Source organism: Acanthochromis polyacanthus, chromosome 19 (genome assembly GCF_021347895.1).
Source record: "Acanthochromis polyacanthus isolate Apoly-LR-REF ecotype Palm Island chromosome 19, KAUST_Apoly_ChrSc, whole genome shotgun sequence".
Taxonomy (NCBI): Eukaryota; Metazoa; Chordata; class Actinopteri; family Pomacentridae; genus Acanthochromis; species Acanthochromis polyacanthus.
The window spans coordinates 10,435,446-10,457,507 of NC_067131.1; the positions used below are offsets into that span (position 1 = coordinate 10,435,446).

The following is a 22,062-nucleotide window of genomic DNA, read 5'->3' on the forward strand; positions in this document are numbered from 1 at the left end:
TTGTGGTTTAAAGACATTTCAGCCTCTGCCATAATTTAGTCCATTTTTTTTTTAGCTGTATATGCAAATGGGTTTAGATATGTTACTGGTCAAACGTGGTCTAAATGCAAAAAAGCAATAGAAACTCACTCCTTTTTTTCCATTTATACAAATACAATAAAGGTTTCAAACCGTGTCTTATAGATACTCTAGTGTCTGTCTTATTCAGACTTTTACCAGTCTAATGCAATGCAAAAAGAAAAAGAAAGCAGTGAAATCTCCTTTTTGTGTGTGCAGTTTTAGTTATATTTAGGTTTCAGGAATCCGAGGTACTGTTTCAATAACTATTTGCCATATCCACCATAAGCCAGTTCAGATTTAACCTGTGTATATTTAGTAGTTTTATATGTGGACCTGGTCTAATATGGGCCAGATGCTGAAATAAAAATCAGCTTTACCGAACTATGAGCATGACTAATACCTGATAACAGACTGATAACTGGCTCTGTGTGTATTTGTGTGATTTGCGGTTTGTGATGAAGCAGATTTTCTCTAAACATCAGGTGCAGTGAAGTGCACATCACCGGCAGTGGGATTCATCGCAACACGCATGCGCGGCATCGGTGAATCCCTAAAACAAAAGGTAAACTTCGCTGAAATTAGGACGACTTAATGCGTCATTATAGCTTTAAAACATCCGTATCATCTTGTAGTTTGGTGTATTTGCGTCAGGGACGTGACTGTTTTGTATTTACGGAGATATCAGCCTAAATGTGAGAGCCTCCCATTGGCAGTCCAGTAAAACCCGGCTGCGTTCGGAGTCTTCTTGAAGACGGAAGTGAGCGCTCCTGTTCTCCGGTGCAGCCTCTGAACGCAGCGCCTGCATGTCAGTCCTTGAATGTTTGTTTACGTGTGTTGTTTCTACCTATGAGCTCGTCCCAAAGATACTTCCTCTACCTCTGACTTTCTCCCCCTGCGGTATGGCGGCGGCGGCAGAAGAACCGGAGGACTGCGGCCGGAGCAGCCAGGGAGCGCTAACAGGTGACGGCGAACCGGAGGAGGCCGAGGAGTTCACCTGCTCGGCCTACTGCTCCGAGCTCTCCCGGCGGCAGAACGAGCAGCGGAAGGCGGGGCAGTTCTGCGACGTGAGCCTGGTGTTCAGCTCCGGTGCTCTGCCCTCCGGGGTCCACACCTTCTCCGCTCACCGCTCGGTTCTGTCGGCCGCCTCGCAGTACTTTACAATGCTGCTGGGCGGACAGTTCTCCGAGTCCCGGTCCGGCAGAGTGGAGCTGAAGGAGTGGAGCTCCGCCACCGGGCCGGACCCGGACACCGTGGAGCGGGTGGTCCAGTTCATGTACACGGGAGAAGTCCGGGTAACCACCGCCAATGTGCATGAAGTCCTGGAACTTGCTGACAGGTGATTTATCTTTGTAGATCAATATATTGATCATTAACTTTACTAATAATGTCGCTCAGTGCCACACCTGGTTTATGTCCTCAGTAGGTGTGACTGACACACCTGAGACTCTTTGTCTTTTTACTGAATCTGCATGTGGTCAGGACAGAAAATTAGCCAGCAAAGTGCATTTAACAGCCTCAAACTAACAAATTATTCATAGAGACCATTTTAAAGCAACCTCAGTTGCTGTAAATATTGTCAGACAGAGAGGCAACAATAAAAGTGCAAATATCAAGACAGGATAAAACTTGAAAAATCATTTAGAAAAAGAAAATAAAACAGTGAAAAATAATGTATATATAATAAATGTTATTTACATGAAATGTATTTAAAATGTATGTAAAAATAAATAAAATATGTACTGTAGGCCTACATGTAAAAAGAAAAGAGTTAATAAAATTAAGACAAGCAAAACAGGATAGCTACTGGCCAAGATTGGTTTCTAAAACAAAAGTGTTGCAACATAAAACTACAAATAAAGTATTGTGATGCTGCAGCAAATCACATTCCTATAAAGTCTCATTCTCCACACAGAAGGGAGCATGCGTATATGGTGACGATAACCGCAACTATCACATCCAGGTGATTCTATCGCATTTTTAGAACAGTTTCTGCTCGACCAGCTCTAATTTGAATGTAAATTTTATGGAATAAAATGTGAATATTTATAAAGATAGTAGTTCAGCTTTGTGGAGATTTTGTTGATATACCAAATACTTTGATTTTTTAAAAAAAAACCTGACTGCTAATTTGAAACCAAGTATTTCTTATTAACTATATTTTCTATGTTCATTTTTTTGTTATTGTAAACTGCAACTGCATTTGGATCAGAAAATATCACTAGTGGACTAATGTCAAATTCTGTGTTAATGTGGGCTCAAAGGCTTTTCATGATGGCCTCATTTTTTTCACATTTCAGCAAATTTCAACTCGAATATGTAGACACAATTTTAATCTACTCGTCTGAGTTTTAAGACTGTACATCGAAGGCATGATAAGAAATGCATGGGAAACTTTCAAGATTATATCTTAAATAGTTCCTGAGAAAATGTCGTCCAAATAAGCTATAGCCTCAAATTTCAATATGCAAAAAGACAGGATGAAAGGGGGGTGACAGCTAAAAAATGTTTTAAAAGTCTCTGAAAGTAGTTGATAAAACAATCTAAGATTTCACAGATGCCATTTTAAATAGTTTGTGATAAAAAAAAATCAAGCAAATCAGAGATGGTTGATTAGAAGTCCCCTGATGATTTTTGTATTTGTTTCAGTGGAAAATAAATGCAAAAATTTGCATTCTCTCCAAAACAATGACTCATATCGCACTCCTTAAGGCCAAAATAATCACAGTATAATTTTTTTTCTTTAGCCCCAGTTGAAACCCAAAATAACGTACTTTAAAATAATACAAGATTAAGAAAACCAATGATATTCACACTGGAGAAGCTGGAACAGTTGGTGTCTTGGCGTCTTTGCAAGGCAAATTAGCCGTTTGGTTAAACGCCAGATCAGCAAACGGAACAGTTATTAGAACTGTCTGCTGTTAAGTGACTGATCAAATAACCAACTAGTCTCCTGAGAGCAGATGTGGCTCATATTAAACGCTCATGTATTGTGATTGTGTCAAATCAGGAAGGCTTTGTTTGAGCTGCTTCAGATTCACAGAATATACCAGACTGACAACTCCCATGTTGTTCTACTTGTCAGGGTGAGACAGCTTAGACCTGTACTGTTTTGTTGACGTGTGGCCGTTGGTGAGCTCATTTAATTCCTTTCATGGTTCCATTCAACGTCAAACTAAACAGATCAGATCAGTCAGTCAGAAAAACTAAACACTAAAACCAGTATTTAACTATTTAGGGGAATAAAAATGGAAGTTGTAGGATTTTCAAGTGTAAGCAGAGATTATTACTTATTGGGTCCATTGATAGAACAGATAGAAGCTCTCTCTTTTTGAAGTTTCATATAAAATATACTATTGCATAGACAAGAAAATTTGATAATACCTGTGGTTAATGATACTTTTTGGAGACTCGTGCACAGTAAAAACTTCATCTGTACTGTTGGGATGTTATTATATAACTTAAGACAGTCAGAGTATCATTCCTGCACATTCATGTGTTAAAAGATGTACCAGAGACAGGAAGACCTAAATCGTTTCATTCTATAATGTTTGTCATAGCAGACAGAGTCTTGGTTTCTCCTGGGTTCATATTTATATATCTTTGTTTAAACATTTAGGCAAGGCAAGGCAAATTTATTTATATAGCACATTTCAACAACGAGGTGATTCAAAGTGCTTTACAAAGACATTAAGAACAGAGGATGATGATTATTAAAAGAAAAACAAAAGAAAACATTTATGAAATCATTAAAAATGCCAATGCCGAGGAATGTCTACTTGAATTTTAAGTGGATTGAATGAACCTGCATGCTTTAGTTAGCTCCTGACACATGATACTGTCTCTGTGGATTGATTTATTGACGGAAAGCTAATCTGTAACTGTTTGGGTAACTGATTAATCATTTATGTCATTTTTTCAAGCAAAATGACAAACACTTTTAACTTCTCATGTGGTATTTTTTAATTGTCGAGCCTTGATTTAACTTAATACCTTTAGGTTTTGAATTGTCACTCAATCAAAAGCACTATGTAACATCAACATTTTGGACTTTTTATTGTACCTTTTTTAAGCCAAAAAGTGAATTAAGATTAACTCTCGTGTCGTCCTGCGGGTTTAAATTGACCCGTTTTAAAGTTTGAAAATGTGGGGGGAAAAAAATTCACTGTGAAACTTCTGATGTCCACATTTTCAACATTTTTGGGAAATCTTTGGACATTTTTTGGTGGAAAAAAAGAAATGTTAAAAATGTTTCTTCAGAACATTCACAAAAAAAATCACTCAAAATCCAGCGAAACCATTTTTTTCTTGTGAATGTTCTTAAGGAAAATATTAGAAGTTTTACTGATATATATGTAATCACTTTAGATGTTTTTAGAATTGTTTTGAAAGATTTTTACTAATTTTTTGAACATATTTACAAGAATTTTCTTGCCAGATTTGGGGGATTTTTAAAAAATATGACTTTTAAGGGAAAGTTTTAAGGAATTATTGGGATTTTTCTCCTGAAGGTTTTGCAAATTTTCAAAAATTTGGGGAATTTTTTGCTGAATTTCTGGATTCTTTTCAGACAAGGAAACAATATTTTTTGGTGCCCGTAAATGAGGAAAATAGGAGGGTTAATCAAAAATAACAAAACATTACTACATGCCTGCAGTAACTGATAGACATCATAAGCAGATCAAAGCTACACTGTTACACACTGTTACAGTCATAGTCATTTTGACTTCATCCTTCTGTCAGGTTCCTTCTGGGGCAGCTGAAGACCTTCTGTGGCGAGTTCCTCATGAAGAAGCTGAATCTGTCCAACTGTGTCGCTGTGCACAGCCTGGCACACATGTACACTCTGGACCAGCTGGCCCAGGGAGCCGCCACAACCATCAGAAGAAACTTCCACAAAGTCATCTGCAATGAGGAATTCTACACGCTGCCGTTTCATCTGGTGCGAGACTGGCTGTCCGACTCAGAAATCACCGTGGACTCTGAACAGGAACTGTTCGATGCCATCGTGAAATGGGTTCACCAAAACACAGAGGAGCGAGAGAAGCATTTCGAGGAGCTGTTCAGGCTTCTGAGGCTGCCACAGATTGCTCCTACATACCTGACAAGAGTGGTAAGGAAGGAGCCCTTAGTGGCGAACAATGCAGCTTGTCTGCAGCTGGTGTGTGACGCACTCGAGGTCCACGCCGTTCGCTTCGAGAACCTCAAGTCAACAGATTCAGAGCTCTGCGCCTCCTACATGGCAGCGATCCAGCCTAGATTTGGCCAGAACATGGATGTAGTCATGGTAGTGGGTGGTGTCTCAGAAGGCGGAGATTATCTGAGTGAGTGTGTCGGCTACTTTGTGGCTGAGGACCGTTGGGTCAACCTTCCACACATTCACAACCACCTTGATGGACATGCGGTTGCTGTCACTGAGAGCCATGTTTACGTGGCAGGGTCCATGGAGCCTGGTTTTGCCAAGACAGTGGAGCGCTACAACCCCAACCTCAACAGCTGGGAGCAGGTCAGCAGCCTGACCAGCCGCAAGCACTCCTTTGGCCTCACATGTGTCAAAGATGTGCTATATAGCATCGGCGGTCATGGCAACTTCAGTCCAGGCTTCAAGGACGTCACTGTCTACGAACCGGAGCAGGACGAGTGGCTCAACCTTGAACCCGCTCCAAAGATCCTACGAGATGTAAAAACACTGAGTGTGGAGGATCGCTATGTGTACGTTATGGCCAGGACTCCTGTGGACATCGACAACGAGGACGGACTGAGCACCGTGACCACTCGCTATGATACGGAGAGTCGCAAGTGGCTTGAAGTGGACTCCCTACCCCTCATCGATAACTACTGCAGCTTTCAAATGGCTGTTGCATCCACCAACTTCTACCACACAGCTTCCTGCTGCCCCAAGAACTACAAGGTGACGGTCGAGGCCGCCCAGCAGAAAATAAGCAGAAACATCTCGGACGACATCCTCGACAGCCTCCCATCAGAGGTCCTTACCATAGAAGGTGCTGCTGTCTGCTACCTTGGAGAAGACATCTTCATCGTGGGTGGATGGAGGAACAGCAACAACCTGGACAAGCAGTACCGCAAAGAGGCCTACCGCTACTGCGCTGAGAGGAAGCGCTGGATGCTGCTGCCGCCTTTACCTCAGCCGCGCTGCAGAGCTGCAGCCTGTCACGTCCGAGTCCCGTACCAGTATCTGTACGGCAGCCAGCGCTACCCGATGCCCCAGAACCTGGCTCGCCAGAGAGATCGCATGCAACAGATGCAGCAGCTCCATCGACGCACCCTCACGCTGCGACGACAGCTTCAGTCTCAGATCGAATGCTGAAAATCCGCATTGAATAACAAGCACATCATCTGCTGATTCATGTTTTGTTCTTATCCAAAGTTTCAGTCTTATGTTTTGCCTTAATTGAGATGAAATTAGTTTTTTTCAGTCAAAAAAATACACTTTTAATGTAAAAAGAGAACAGATAGCCAAAGTGGCTACTGAATTAGCATTCTAGCATAATCATTTTGCCTTACACTATCAGCTTATGCCTTACTTTTCTTCTGCTAGTAAATCAGACTGTGACTGCTGTGATTTTTTTTTTTCTGTGAAGATTCTTGATTTTAGAGCTACATGGCTTAGCTTTTTAAATTGTGGCCTTTGCTAACACCTAAGAGGTAATGATGTCAGCATTAATTGTGGTATGAGCTAGAATGCAACTATACCAGTTACCACCCAGACCTTCTTGTGAAATTTGGTGAGCTTAGTGTTGAGATATAAACCTTACAAAGTAAATGATGTCTGCCTTTATTGTGATGTAACTTAGAAGAAAAGGACCAGTGTAGTGGTGATAAAAATACTCCGCTGAGAAATTAAGTATCAGCTTTAACGTTTTGCTCCTGTCGTTACTTGCATCTGATTGTTTTCTACCTCCGATTTCCACCATGTTTTTTTGTTTTCTGTTGGCTTTTTTTTGCACTCGCGTCATTGGAATATCAAAGTCTTGGTCATATTGTATCTGGTGTGTGCTGAACTAGACAATCACGTATCTGAATTTTTGTAGCAAGCACTAAGTAGAGAGAAAAGCACATATTGGGGAACAGCTTGTTTGTGATTTTCTATGAGGTTTTTATAGATTGTACAGTACTTGTTGCCATTCCAGCGGATGTGATTTCTTAAATATTCCAGCTTGTCAAAAATTGTTGTATTTGACTTCCCGGGTTGCTGCATAGCTTGAAAGATACACTAAATGCTGCCATAATAATAATAATGAGATGTCATTTTTGCCAAAAGAAGCTTTGTTTCTTATTTAAATTTAATTGTTGTGCTGTAGGGCTGGCTAGTGGATCCATTCCTTCAAGATGAAAGTTTTGAGCTTTGTTGGTTTTAGTGGACAAATTTCGTGTGTTTTTGTCCTTTGCACTTCTGGCAGAATCTCCTCTGCATCTTTGTCTCAGCAAATGAAAGCACATGTTCACATAAAGATATTGCACTGTGGAAAGATTATACAATGTGTGAAGCACATTCAACTATAAGGGTGATGTCTTTGTGCATGGTTCTCTCCATGTTCCCAACTGTGCCATATAATCCCAACTCTGTCTTATTAAAACAGTTGAATTAAATGTATTTCCTGCACTAAAGGATCTGAAATGTTGCACTGTGTTGTTTTTGGACTCCAGTTTTCTGACTCTGTTATTGTTGTATGGATCATTTATTCATCTCAGTATTTTTCATTATTAGTATTGAAATTGAGTTTGCTTCCAGTGTCATTGCTCCATGTATATTTTGGCAATTAGAATTGGAAAAACAAAAAGCGAGTGGTTATTTGATTTTTGTTTGAAAATACAAATGAAATGAAAGAAATACAAGGCGTTTTTCCTTTTCATGGTCAAAAAGGGATATAAGAAATTTTTAAAAATGCTTTGATTTTCATTTTATATTTAGAATAACAAAAAAGTAAAATCAGTAAGAGACAGAAACGAAAAAAGTCATTGTTTTCATTCTCTGAGACCGGAAGTGGTCATCAGCAAGTGTAGAGCCAAACAGAGTACAGTGCATAGAGTGTATATAATTTTTTTCATTAGTTGTCATGGTCATAATGAGAGATCAGGTGGCTGATCTTAAAATAAATCAATATTGAATATTTTTATAGAGCATTAACACAGGGGGCAGGGTTACTTGATTGACAGTCTGGTCTGGAATGATTGACAGGTCCTATGGTTGGGGCAACCGAGACTGCTCTTCTCGTTTGGATTAAATCTGTACGGAGCCCCTCTGGTGACATGGTTAAAAAAAATTGTCGCCACAATATAGCTATAAGGTGCGCACGAAATACTAATTCGTTGGTCCGGACCAGGTTTGGTGTGCAGCATAAGTTAGCATGGTGATGTAGCCAGGTTTTGTTTTTTGATTTCTTTTTTTCAGGTCTACACAGACGAGCAGATCGATGTTTAGTGAGCCGAACGAAGGAGTGAGACAAAGGCGCAGACAGGCTTCAGACAAGAAGATAAGCGACAAACGAGAAAAAAAACCCAAAAAACCGAAAAACATAAAACTTCAAAACAGTAAAAATACAATTCAACCATAAACAGCAAAAGAGTCCAGTTGTGTCCAGTTGTGACTGTCACAGACTGAACTGCCGACAGAGTGGAGGGTGGAAAGAGCAAGAGACACCTTCGTGACACAGAAAACTCTGGTCTTTTGCTCAACATACCTGGCTCATTAGTATGCCCACACCCCTCAATTGTTCCTGAAAAGTGTCCTGATATGTGTGCAGGGCTGCAGCTCCTACAGACACAAATGAGTTTAGCACACCAAAACAAAACAACGTGTAGTAACAGGATGAGGATAAAAAGTTTGTAAATCGGGTGACACGTCAGCAGATAGGCTACCCGTTGCAACAAAGAATCAAACATAGGCCTAAATAAATAACTGCCTAAATGCGGGATAACAAGATATTGACTAGAACAGCTCCTTAACTCTGATATGATCACTGTTTATTTATCGGTAGATCAGCAAAACCTTTTCCACACACAGCTTCCCTGCCTGTTAGCTTGTTGACCTTCAGCTGATTCTACCAGAAGACACTGAAAGGACTGTGATAGTTTGGTAAGTGTTTATTTTCTTAGCGGTGCCGGTTTTGATGCACTTTATATGCAACTTTAGTGTCAGATATAATGTGTGCCATACACTCCAGATGTTGAGTTCGGTAAAGTTGGAAAGATATTCACAGATTAGGACTTCCGGCATCAATAACTCAAGAGATATATTTTGTCAAAACATAAATGATACCTTTTTCAAATCGTTGTAAGCGAGACAATGTGCTACAAGGCCAATTTTATCAAAAGTCGGTGTCTTTGAAAAAAAAATCATCATGATTTTTGTCCAAAAAAAAACGCCATAGTATACTATGTCGTAAAAAATATGATTTTTTCAACATGTTGTAAAAACATGCCAAATGATGAAATAATGTAAAGTAGGCCGTGAAAAACACTATAGAGCAGTTTTCTTTGAAAAAAAAAATCATCATGAATTTTGTCCAAAAAAAACCCGCCATAGTATACTATGTCAAAAAAAATTTGTTTTTTTCAATATGTTATAAGAAGGGCGCCTGTATAGCTCACTGGGTTAAGCAGGCGAACCATGTGTAGGGGCTGGTCTTGGACACTGCCGCCTGGGTTCGATTCCCGCTTGAGGCCCTTTGCTGCATCTCTTACCCCAACTCTTCTCTCCATTTCCTGTCTCTCCTGTCAAATAAAGCCGAGAAAAAGGCCAAAAAAAAACCCATGTTGTAAAAACATGCCATATGATGAAATAATGTAAAGTAGGCCATGAAAAACACCAGTGAGCAGTTTTCTTTGAAAAAAAATCATCATGAATTTTGTCCAAAAAAAACGCCATAGTATACTATGACAAAAAAAATAGGATTTTTTCAACATGTCGTAAAAACATGCCATATGATGAATTAATGTAAAGTAGGCAGTGAAAAACATTATAGAGCAGTTTTCCTTGAAAAAAAAACCATCATGAATTTTGTCCAAAAATAACGCCATAGTATACTATGACAAAAAAAATAGGATTTTTTCAACATGTCGTAAAAACATGCCATATGATGAATTAATGGAAAGTAGGCCATGAAAAACACCAGCGAGCAGTGTTCTTTGCAAAAAAAATCATCATGAATTTTGTCCAAAAAACATGCCATAGTATACTATGAGGAAAAAATATGATTTTTTTAACATGTCGTAAAAACATGCCATATGATGAAATAATGTAAAGTAGGCAGTGAAAAACATTATAGAGCAGTTTTCCTTGAAAAAAATCATCATGAATTTTGTCCAAAAAAAACGCCATAGTATACTATGACAAAAAAAATAGGATTTTTTCAACATGTCGTAAAAACATGCCATATGATGAAATAATGTAAAGTAGGCCATGAAAAACACCAGCGAGCAGCGTTCTTTGAAAAAAAATCATCATGAATTTTGTCCAAAAAAAACGCCATATTAGTATGTCGAAAAAAACTGATTTTTTTCAACATGTGGCAAAAACATGCCATATGATGAAATAATGTAAAGTAGGCCGTGAAAAACACTATAGAGCAGTTTTCTTTGAAAAACAAATCATCATGAATTTTGTCCAAAAAAAAAACGCCATAGTATACTATGGCAAAAAAAAATATGTTTTTTTCAATATGTTGCAAAAAGGGCGCCTGTATAGCTCACTGGGTTAAGCAGGCGAACCATGTGTAGGGGCTGGTCTTGGACGCTGCTGCCTGGGTTTGATTCCCGCTTGAGGCCCTTTGCTGCATTTCTTCCCCATTTCCTGTCTCTCCTGTCAAATAAAGCCCAGAAAAAGGCCAAAAAAACCCATGTTGTAAAAAAAAATGCCATGTGATGAAATAATGTAAAATAGGCCGTGAAAAACATCATAGAGCAGTTTCCTTTGAAAAAAAAAAAATCATCATGAATTTTGTCCAAAAAAAACGCCACAGGATACTATGACGAAAAAAATGCAATCTTTTCAACATGCTGTAGAAACGGCGCCTGTATAGCTCACTGGGTTAAGCAGGCGAACCATGTGTAGGGGCTGGTCTTGGACACTGCCGCCTGGGTTCGATTCCCGCTTGAGGCCCTTTGCAGCATCTCTTACCCCAACTCTTCTCCCCATTTCCTGTCTCTCCTGTCAAACAAAGCTGAGAAAAAGGCCAAAACAACAACAAAAAAACCATGTTGTAAGAACATGCCATATAATGAAATAATGTAAAGTAGGCTGTGAAAAACACCAGCGAGCAGTTTTCTTTGAAAAAAAAATCATCATGAATTTTGTCCAGAAAAACGTATACTATGTCGAAAAAAATATGATCTTTTCAACATGTGGTAAAAACATGTCATATGACGAAATAATGTAAAGTTGGCCGTGAAAAACATTATAGAGCAGTTTTCTTTGAAAAAAATCATCATGAATTTTGTCCAAAAAAAAAAACGCCACAGTATACGATGTCGAAAAAAAATATGATTTTTTCAACATGTCGTAAAAACATGCCATCTGATGAAATAATGTAAAGTAGGCCATTAAAAAACACTATAGAGCAGTTTTCTTTGGAAAAAAAATCATCATGAATTTAGTAAAAAAAAAAACGCCATAGTAACTATGTCGAAAAAAATGTGATTTTTTCAACACATTGGAAAAAGGGTGCCTGTATAGCTCACTGGGTTAAACAGGCGAACCATGTGTCGGGGCTGGTCTTGGACGCTGCTGCCCGGGTTCGATTCCCGCTTGAGGCCTTTTACCACATTCCTTCCCCAAACTCTTCTCCGTCTCCCCTGTCAAATACAGCCTAGAAAAAGGCTAAAAAAATAACAAACAAATCCAGGTCGTAAAGACGTGCCATATGATGAAATAATGTAAAGAAGGCCGTGAAAAACACTATAGAGAGGTTTTCTTTGAAAAAAATCATCATGAATTTTGTCCAAAAAAACGCTATAGTATGTATGCTATGTCGAAAAAAATATGATTTTTTCAACATGTGGTATAAACATGCCATATGATGAAATAATGTAAAGTAGGCCGTGAAAAACACTAGTGAGCAGTTTTCTTTGAAAAAAAAATCATCATGATATTTTGTCCAAAAAAACACTATAGTTTACTATGTTGAAAAAAATATGATTTTTTCAACATGTGGTAAAAACATGCCATATGATGAAATAATGTAAAGTAGGCCATGAAAAACACTAGTGAGCAGTTTTCTTTGAAAAAAAAATCATCATGATATTTTGTCCAAAAAAACACTATAGTTTACTATGTTGAAAAAAATATGATTTTTTTAACATGTCGTAAAAACATGCCATATGATGAAATAATGTAAAGTAGGCAGTGAAAAACATTATAGAGCAGTTTTCCTTGAAAAAAAATCATCATGAATTTTGTCCAAAAAAAAACGCCATAGTATACTATGACTAAAAAAATAGAATTTTTTCAACATGTCGTAAAAACATGCCATATGATGAAATAATGTAAAGTAGGCCATGAAAAACACCAGCGAGCAGCGTTCTTTGAAAAAAAATCATCATGAATTTTGTCCAAAAAAAACGCCATATTAGTATGTCGAAAAAAACTGATTTTTTTCAACATGTGGCAAAAACATGCCATATGATGAAATAATGTAAAGTAGGCCGTGAAAAACACTATAGAGCAGTTTTCTTTGAAAAACAAATCATCATGAATTTTGTCCAAAAAAAAACGCCATAGTATACTATGGCAAAAAAAATATGTTTTTTTCAATATGTTGCAAAAAGGGCGCCTGTATAGCTCACTGGGTTAAGCAGGCGAACCATGTGTAGGGGCTGGTCTTGGACGCTGCTGCCTGGGTTTGATTCCCGCTTGAGGCCCTTTGCTGCATTTCTTCCCCATTTCCTGTCTCTCCTGTCAAATAAAGCCCAGAAAAAGGCCAAAAAAACCCATGTTGTAAAAAAAATGCCATGTGATGAAATAATGTAAAATAGGCCGTGAAAAACATCATAGAGCAGTTTCCTTTGAAAAAAAAAAATCATCATGAATTTTGTCCAAAAAAAAAAACGCCATAGTATACGATGTCGAAAAAAATAGGATTTTTTCAACATGTCGTAAAAACATGCCATATGATGAAATAATGTAAAGTAGGCCATTAAAAAACACTATAGAGCAGTTTTCTTTGGAAAAAAATCATCATGAATTTAGTAAAAAAATAACGCCATAGTAACTATGTCGAAAAAAATATGATTTTTTCAACACACTGGAAAAAGGGTGCCTGTATAGCTCACTGGGTTAAGCAGGCGAACTATGTGTAGGGGCTGGTCTCGGACGCTGCTACCCAGGTTCGATTCCCGCTTGAGGCCTTCTACCACATTCCTTCCCCAAACTCTTCTCGGTCTCCCCTGTCAAATACAGCCGAGAAAAAAGCTAAAAAATAACAAACAAAAAACCCAGGTCTTAAAAACACGCCATATGACGAAATAATGTAAAGTAGGCCGTGAAAAACACTATAGAGCAGTTTTCTTTGAAAAAAAATCATCATGAATTTTGTCCAAAAAAACGCCATAGTATATATAATATGTCGAAAAAAAATATGATTTTTTCAACATGTGGTAAAAACATGTCATATGATGAAATAATGTAAAGTAGGTCGTGAAAAACATCATAGAGCAGTTTTCTTTGAAAAAAAAATCACCATGAATTTTGTTCAAAAAAACGCCATGTCGAAAAAAATATGATTTTTTCAACATGTGGTAAAAACATGCCATATGATGAAATAATGTAAAGTAGGCCATGAAAAACACTAGTGAGCAGTTTTCTTTGAAAAAAAAATCATCATGAATTTTGTCCAAAAAAACGCCATAGTATATATAATATGTCGAAAAAAAATATGATTTTTTCAACATGTGGTAAAAACATGCCATATGATGAAATAATGTAAAGTAGGCCATGAAAAACACCAGTGAGCAGTTTTCTTTGAAAAAAAATCATCATGAATTTTGTCCAAAAAAACGCCATAGTATATATAATATGTCGAAAAAAAATATGATTTTTTCAACATGTGGTAAAAACATGCCATATGATGAAATAATGTAAAGTAGGCCATGAAAAACACCAGTGAGCAGTTTTCTTTGAAAAAAAATCATCATGAATTTTGTCCAAAAAAAACGCCATATTAGTATGTCGAAAAAAACTGATTTTTTTCAACATGTGGCAAAAACATGCCATATGATGAAATAATGTAAAGTAGGCCGTGAAAAACACTATAGAGCAGTTTTCTTTGAAAAACAAATCATCATGAATTTTGTCCAAAAAAAAACGCCATAGTATACTATGGCAAAAAAAAATATGTTTTTTTCAATATGTTGCAAAAAGGGCGCCTGTATAGCTCACTGGGTTAAGCAGGCGAACCATGTGTAGGGGCTGGTCTTGGACGCTGCTGCCTGGGTTTGATTCCCGCTTGAGGCCCTTTGCTGCATTTCTTCCCCATTTCCTGTCTCTTCTGTCAAATAAAGCCCAGAAAAAGGCCAAAAAAACCCATGTTGTAAAAAAAATGCCATGTGATGAAATAATGTAAAATAGGCCGTGAAAAACATCATAGAGCAGTTTCCTTTGAAAAAAAAAAAATCATCATGAATTTTGTCCAAAAAAAAACGCCACAGGATACTATGACGAAAAAAATGCAATCTTTTCAACATGCTGTAGAAACGGCGCCTGTATAGCTCACTGGGTTAAGCAGGCGAACCATGTGTAGGGGCTGGTCTTGGACACTGCCGCCTGGGTTCGATTCCCGCTTGAGGCCCTTTGCAGCATCTCTTACCCCAACTCTTCTCCCCATTTCCTGTCTCTCCTGTCAAACAAAGCTGAGAAAAAGGCCAAAACAACAACAAAAAAACCATGTCGTAAGAACATGCCATATAATGAAATAATGTAAAGTAGGCCGTGAAAAACACCAGCGAGCAGTTTTCTTTGAAAAAAAAATCATCATGAATTTTGTCCAGAAAAACGTATACTATGTCGAAAAAAATATGATCTTTTCAACATGTGGTAAAAACATGTCATATGACGAAATAATGTAAAGTTGGCCGTGAAAAACATTATAGAGCAGTTTTCTTTGAAAAAAATCATCATGAATTTTGTCCAAAAAAAAAAAACGCCACAGTATACGATGTCGAAAAAAAATATGATTTTTTCAACATGTCGTAAAAACATGCCATCTGATGAAATAATGTAAAGTAGGCCATTAAAAAACACTATAGAGCAGTTTTCTTTGGAAAAAAATCATCATGAATTTAGTAAAAAAAAAAACGCCATAGTAACTATGTCGAAAAAAATGTGATTTTTTCAACACATTGGAAAAAGGGTGCCTGTATAGCTCACTGGGTTAAGCAGGCGAACCATGTGTCGGGGCTGGTCTTGGACGCTGCTGCCCGGGTTCGATTCCCGCTTGAGGCCTTTTACCACATTCCTTCCCCAAACTCTTCTCCGTCTCCCCTGTCAAATACAGCCTAGAAAAAGGCTAAAAAAATAACAAACAAATCCAGGTCGTAAAGACGTGCCATATGATGAAATAATGTAAAGAAGGCCGTGAAAAACACTATAGAGAGGTTTTCTTTGAAAAAAATCATCATGAATTTTGTCCAAAAAAACGCTATAGTATGTATGCTATGTCGAAAAAAAATATGATTTTTTCAACATGTGGTATAAACATGCCATATGATGAAATAATGTAAAGTAGGCCATGAAAAACACCAGTGAGCAGTTTTCTTTGAAAAAAAAATCATCATGAATTTTGTCCAAAAAAACGCCATAGTATATATAATATGTCGAAAAAAAATATGATTTTTTCAACATGTGGTAAAAACATGCCATATGATGAAATAATGTAAAGTAGGCCATGAAAAACACCAGTGAGCAGTTTTCTTTGAAAAAAAATCATCATGAATTTTGTCCAAAAAAAACGCCATATTAGTATGTCGAAAAAAACTGATTTTTTTCAACATGTGGCAAAAACATGCCATATGATGAAATAATGTAAAGTAGGCCGTGAAAAACACTATAGAGCAGTTTTCTTTGAAAAACAAATCATCATGAATTTTGTCCAAAAAAAAACGCCATAGTATACTATGGCAAAAAAAAATATGTTTTTTTCAATATGTTGCAAAAAGGGCGCCTGTATAGCTCACTGGGTTAAGCAGGCGAACCATGTGTAGGGGCTGGTCTTGGACGCTGCTGCCTGGGTTTGATTCCCGCTTGAGGCCCTTTGCTGCATTTCTTCCCCATTTCCTGTCTCTCCTGTCAAATAAAGCCCAGAAAAAGGCCAAAAAAACCCATGTTGTAAAAAAAATGCCATGTGATGAAATAATGTAAAATAGGCCGTGAAAAACATCATAGAGCAGTTTCCTTTGAAAAAAAAAAATCATCATGAATTTTGTCCAAAAAAAACGCCACAGGATACTATGACGAAAAAAATGCAATCTTTTCAACATGCTGTAGAAACGGCGCCTGTATAGCTCACTGGGTTAAGCAGGCGAACCATGTGTAGGGGCTGGTCTTGGACACTGCCGCCTGGGTTCGATTCCCGCTTGAGGCCCTTTGCAGCATCTCTTACCCCAACTCTTCTCCCCATTTCCTGTCTCTCCTGTCAAACAAAGCTGAGAAAAAGGCCAAAACAACAACAAAAAAACCATGCCGTAAGAACATGCCATATAATGAAATAATGTAAAGTAGGCCGTGAAAAACACCAGCGAGCAGTTTTCTTTGAAAAAAAATCATCATGAATTTTGTCCAGAAAAACGTATACTATGTCGAAAAAAATATGATCTTTTCAACATGTGGTAAAAACATGTCATATGACGAAATAATGTAAAGTTGGCCGTGAAAAACATTATAGAGCAGTTTTCTTTGAAAAAAATCATCATGAATTTTGTCCAAAAAAAAAAAACGCCACAGTATACGATGTCGAAAAAAAATATGATTTTTTCAACATGTCGTAAAAACATGCCATCTGATGAAATAATGTAAAGTAGGCCATTAAAAAACACTATAGAGCAGTTTTCTTTGGAAAAAAAATCATCATGAATTTAGTAAAAAAAAAAACGCCATAGTAACTATGTCGAAAAAAATGTGATTTTTTCAACACATTGGAAAAAGGGTGCCTGTATAGCTCACTGGGTTAAGCAGGCGAACCATGTGTCGGGGCTGGTCTTGGACGCTGCTGCCCGGGTTCGATTCCCGCTTGAGGCCTTTTACCACATTCCTTCCCCAAACTCTTCTCCGTCTCCCCTGTCAAATACAGCCGAGAAAAAGGCTAAAAAAATAACAAACAAATCCAGGTCGTAAAGACGTGCCATATGATGAAATAATGTAAAGAAGGCCATGAAAAACACTATAGAGAGGTTTTCTTTGAAAAAAATCATCATGAATTTTGTCCAAAAAAACGCTATAGTATGTATGCTATGTCGAAAAAAAATATGATTTTTTCAACATGTGGTATAAACATGCCATATGATGAAATAATGTAAAGTAGGCCGTGAAAAACACTAGTGAGCAGTTTTCTTTGAAAAAAAAATCATCATGATATTTTGTCCAAAAAAACACTATAGTTTACTATGTTGAAAAAAATATGATTTTTTCAACATGTGGTAAAAACATGCCATATGATGAAATAATGTAAAGTAGGCCATGAAAAACACTAGTGAGCAGTTTTCTTTGAAAAAAAAATCATCATGATATTTTGTCCAAAAAAACACTATAGTTTACTATGTTGAAAAAAATATGATTTTTTTAACATGTCGTAAAAACATGCCATATGATGAAATAATGTAAAGTAGGCAGTGAAAAACATTATAGAGCAGTTTTCCTTGAAAAAAATCATCATGAATTTTGTCCAAAAAAAAACGCCATAGTATACTATGACTAAAAAAATAGAATTTTTTCAACATGTCGTAAAAACATGCCATATGATGAAATAATGTAAAGTAGGCCATGAAAAACACCAGCGAGCAGCGTTCTTTGAAAAAAAATCATCATGAATTTTGTCCAAAAAAAACGCCATATTAGTATGTCGAAAAAAACTGATTTTTTTCAACATGTGGCAAAAACATGCCATATGATGAAATAATGTAAAGTAGGCCGTGAAAAACACTATAGAGCAGTTTTCTTTGAAAAACAAATCATCATGAATTTTGTCCAAAAAAAAACGCCATAGTATACTATGGCAAAAAAAAATATGTTTTTTTCAATATGTTGCAAAAAGGGCGCCTGTATAGCTCACTGGGTTAAGCAGGCGAACCATGTGTAGGGGCTGGTCTTGGACGCTGCTGCCTGGGTTTGAGTCCCGCTTGAGGCCCTTTGCTGCATTTCTTCCCCATTTCCTGTCTCTCCTGTCAAATAAAGCCCAGAAAAAGGCCTAAAAAACCCATGTTGTAAAAAAATGCCATGTGATGAAATAATGTAAAATAGGCCGTGAAAAACATCATAGAGCAGTTTCCTTTGAAAAAAAAAAAATCATCATGAATTTTGTCCAAAAAAAAAAAACGCCATAGTATACGATGTCGAAAAAAATAGGATTTTTTCAACATGTCGTAAAAACATGCCATATGATGAAATAATGTAAAGTAGGCCATTAAAAAACACTATAGAGCAGTTTTCTTTGGAAAAAAAATCATCATGAATTTAGTAAAAAAATAACGCCATAGTAACTATGTCGAAAAAAATATGATTTTTTCAACACACTGGAAAAAGGGTGCCTGTATAGCTCACTGGGTTAAGCAGGCGAACTATGTGTAGGGGCTGGTCTCGGACGCTGCTACCCAGGTTCGATTCCCGCTTGAGGCCTTCTACCACATTCCTTCCCCAAACTCTTCTCGGTCTCCCCTGTCAAATACAGCCGAGAAAAAGGCTAAAAAATAACAAACAAAAAACCCAGGTCTTAAAAACACGCCATATGACGAAATAATGTAAAGTAGGCCGTGAAAAACACTATAGAGCAGTTTTCTTTGAAAAAAAATCATCATGAATTTTGTCCAAAAAAACGCCATAGTATATATAATATGTCGAAAAAAAATATGATTTTTTCAACATGTGGTAAAAACATGTCATATGATGAAATAATGTAAAGTAGGTCGTGAAAAACATCATAGAGCAGTTTTCTTTGAAAAAAAAATCACCATGAATTTTGTTCAAAAAAACGCCATGTCGAAAAAAATATGATTTTTTCAACATGTGGTAAAAACATGCCATATGATGAAATAATGTAAAGTAGGCCATGAAAAACACCAGTGAGCAGTTTTCTTTGAAAAAAAAATCATCATGAATTTTGTCCAAAAAAACGCCATAGTATATATAATATGTCGAAAAAAAATATGATTTTTTCAACATGTGGTAAAAACATGCCATATGATGAAATAATGTAAAGTAGGCCATGAAAAACACCAGTGAGCAGTTTTCTTTGAAAAAAAAATCATCATGAATTTTGTCCAAAAAAACGCCATAGTATACTATGTCAAAAAAATATCATTTTTCAACATGTCATAAAAACATGCCATATGATGAAATAATGTAAAGTTGGCCATTAAAAAACACTATAGAGAAGTTTTCTTTGAAAAAAAATCATTATGAATTTAGTCTAAAAAAAACGCCATAGTATACTATGTCGAAAAAAATGCAATTTTTTCAACATGTCGTAAAAACATGCCATATGATGAAATAATGTAAAGTAGGCCATGAAAAACACCAGCGAGCAGTTTTCTTTGAAAAAAAATCATCATGAATTTTGTCCAAAAAAAACGCCATAGTATATATTATGTCGAAAAAAATGCATTTTTTTCAACATGTCGTAAAAACATGCCATATGATGAAATAATGTAAAGTAGGCCGTGAAAAACACTATAGAGCAGTTTTCTTTGAAAAAAAAATCATGAATTTTGTCCAAAAAAACGCCATAGTATATATAATATGTCGAAAAAAAATATGATTTTTTCAACATGTGGTAAAAACATGTCATATGATGAAATAATGTAAAGTAGGCCATGAAAAACACCAGTGAGCAGTTTTCTTTGAAAAAAAAATCATCATGAATTTTGTCCAAAAAAACGCCATAGTATACTATGTCAAAAAAAATATCATTTTTCAACATGTCATAAAAACATGCCAAATGATGAAATAATGTAAAGTTGGCCATTAAAAAACACTATAGAGAAGTTTTCTTTGAAAAAAAATCATTATGAATTTAGTCTAAAAAAAACGCCATAGTATACTATGTCGAAAAAAATGCAATTTTTTCAACATGTCGTAAAAACATGCCATATGATGAAATAATGTAAAGTAGGCCATGAAAAACACCAGCGAGCAGTTTTCTTTGAAAAAAAATCATCATGAATTTTGTCCAAAAAAAACGCAATAGTATATATTATGTCGAAAAAAATGCATTTTTTTCAACATGTCGTAAAAACATGCCATATGATGAAATAATGTAAAGTAGGCCGTGAAAAACACTATAGAGCAGTTTTCTTTGAAAAAAAAAATCATCATGAATTTTGTCCAAAAAAACGCCATAGTATATATAATATGTCGAAAAAAAATATGATTTTTTCAACATGTGGTAAAAACATGCCATATGATGAAATAATGTAAAGTAGGCCATGAAAAAAACACCAGTGAGCAGTTTTCTTTGAAAAAAAAATCATCATGAATTTTGTCCAAAAAACGCCATAGTATATATAATATGTCGAAAAAAATATGATTTTTTCAACATGTGGTAAAAACATGTCATATGATGAAATAATGTAAAGTAGGTCGTGAAAAACATCATAGAGCATTTTTTTTGAAAAAAAAAATCACCATGAATTTTGTCCAAAAAAACGCCATAGTATATATAATATGTCGAAAAAAAATATGATTTTTTCAACATGTGGTAAAAACATGCCATATGATGAAATAATGTAAAGTAGGCCATGAAAAACACCAGTGAGCAGTTTTCTTTGAAAAAAAATCATCATGAATTTTGTCCAAAAAAAACGCCATAGTATATATTATGTCGAAAAAAATGCATTTTTTTCAACATGTCGTAAAAACATGCCATATGATGAAATAATGTAAAGTAGGCCGTGAAAAACACTATAGAGCAGTTTTCTTTGAAAAAAAAATCATGAATTTTGTCCAAAAAAACGCCATAGTATATATAATATGTCAAAAAAAATATGATTTTTTCAACATGTGGTAAAAACATGTCATATGATGAAATAATGTAAAGTAGGCCATGAAAAACACCAGTGAGCAGTTTTCTTTGAAAAAAAAATCATCATGAATTTTGTCCAAAAAAACGCCATAGTATACTATGTCAAAAAAAATATCATTTTTCAACATGTCATAAAAACATGCCAAATGATGAAATAATGTAAAGTTGGCCATTAAAAAACACTATAGAGAAGTTTTCTTTGAAAAAAAATCATTATGAATTTAGTCTAAAAAAAACGCCATAGTATACTATGTCGAAAAAAATGCAATTTTTTCAACATGTCGTAAAAACATGCCATATGACGAAATAATGTAAAGTAGGCCATGAAAAACACCAGCGAGCAGTTTTCTTTGAAAAAAAAATCATCATGAATTTTGTCCAAAAAAAACGCCATAGTATATATTATGTCGAAAAAAATGCATTTTTTTCAACATGTCGTAAAAACATGCCATATGATGAAATAATGTAAAGTAGGCCGTGAAAAACACTATAGAGCAGTTTTCTTTGAAAAAAAAAATCATCATGAATTTTGTCCAAAAAAACGCCATAGTATATATAATATGTCGAAAAAAAATATGATTTTTTCAACATGTGGTAAAAACATGCCATATGATGAAATAATGTAAAGTAGGCCATGAAAAACACCAGTGAGCAGTTTTCTTTGAAAAAAAAATCATCATGAATTTTGTCCAAAAAAATGCCATAGTATATATAATATGTCGAAAAAAAATATGATTTTTTCAACATGTGGTAAAAACATGTC

At 36.0% G+C, this 22,062-nt stretch overlaps 1 protein-coding gene across 1 annotated transcript; it reads left to right on the forward strand.

Annotated features, from left to right (window-relative positions):
- Window positions 1–563: 563 nt before the first annotated feature.
- Window positions 564–7,696, forward strand: klhl11 (kelch-like family member 11). The gene is made up of 2 exons (XM_022191696.2): window positions 564–1,396; window positions 4,801–7,696. Exons 1-2 carry the CDS (start codon window positions 864–866, stop codon window positions 6,383–6,385), a joined length of 2,118 nt encoding a protein of 705 aa, XP_022047388.2. The 5' UTR covers window positions 564–863; the 3' UTR covers window positions 6,386–7,696.
- Window positions 7,697–22,062: the final 14,366 nt, after the last annotated feature.

Bases quoted from the DNA above. Each gene is read 5' to 3' on its own strand.
- klhl11 (XM_022191696.2), top strand. From the start codon at position 864: ATGTCAGTCCTTGAATGTTTGTTTACGTGTGTTGTTTCTACCTATGAG. The intron at 1,397-4,800 runs GTGATTTATCTT...TCCTTCTGTCAG, and splicing joins GTCCTGGAACTTGCTGACAG to GTTCCTTCTGGGGCAGCTGA.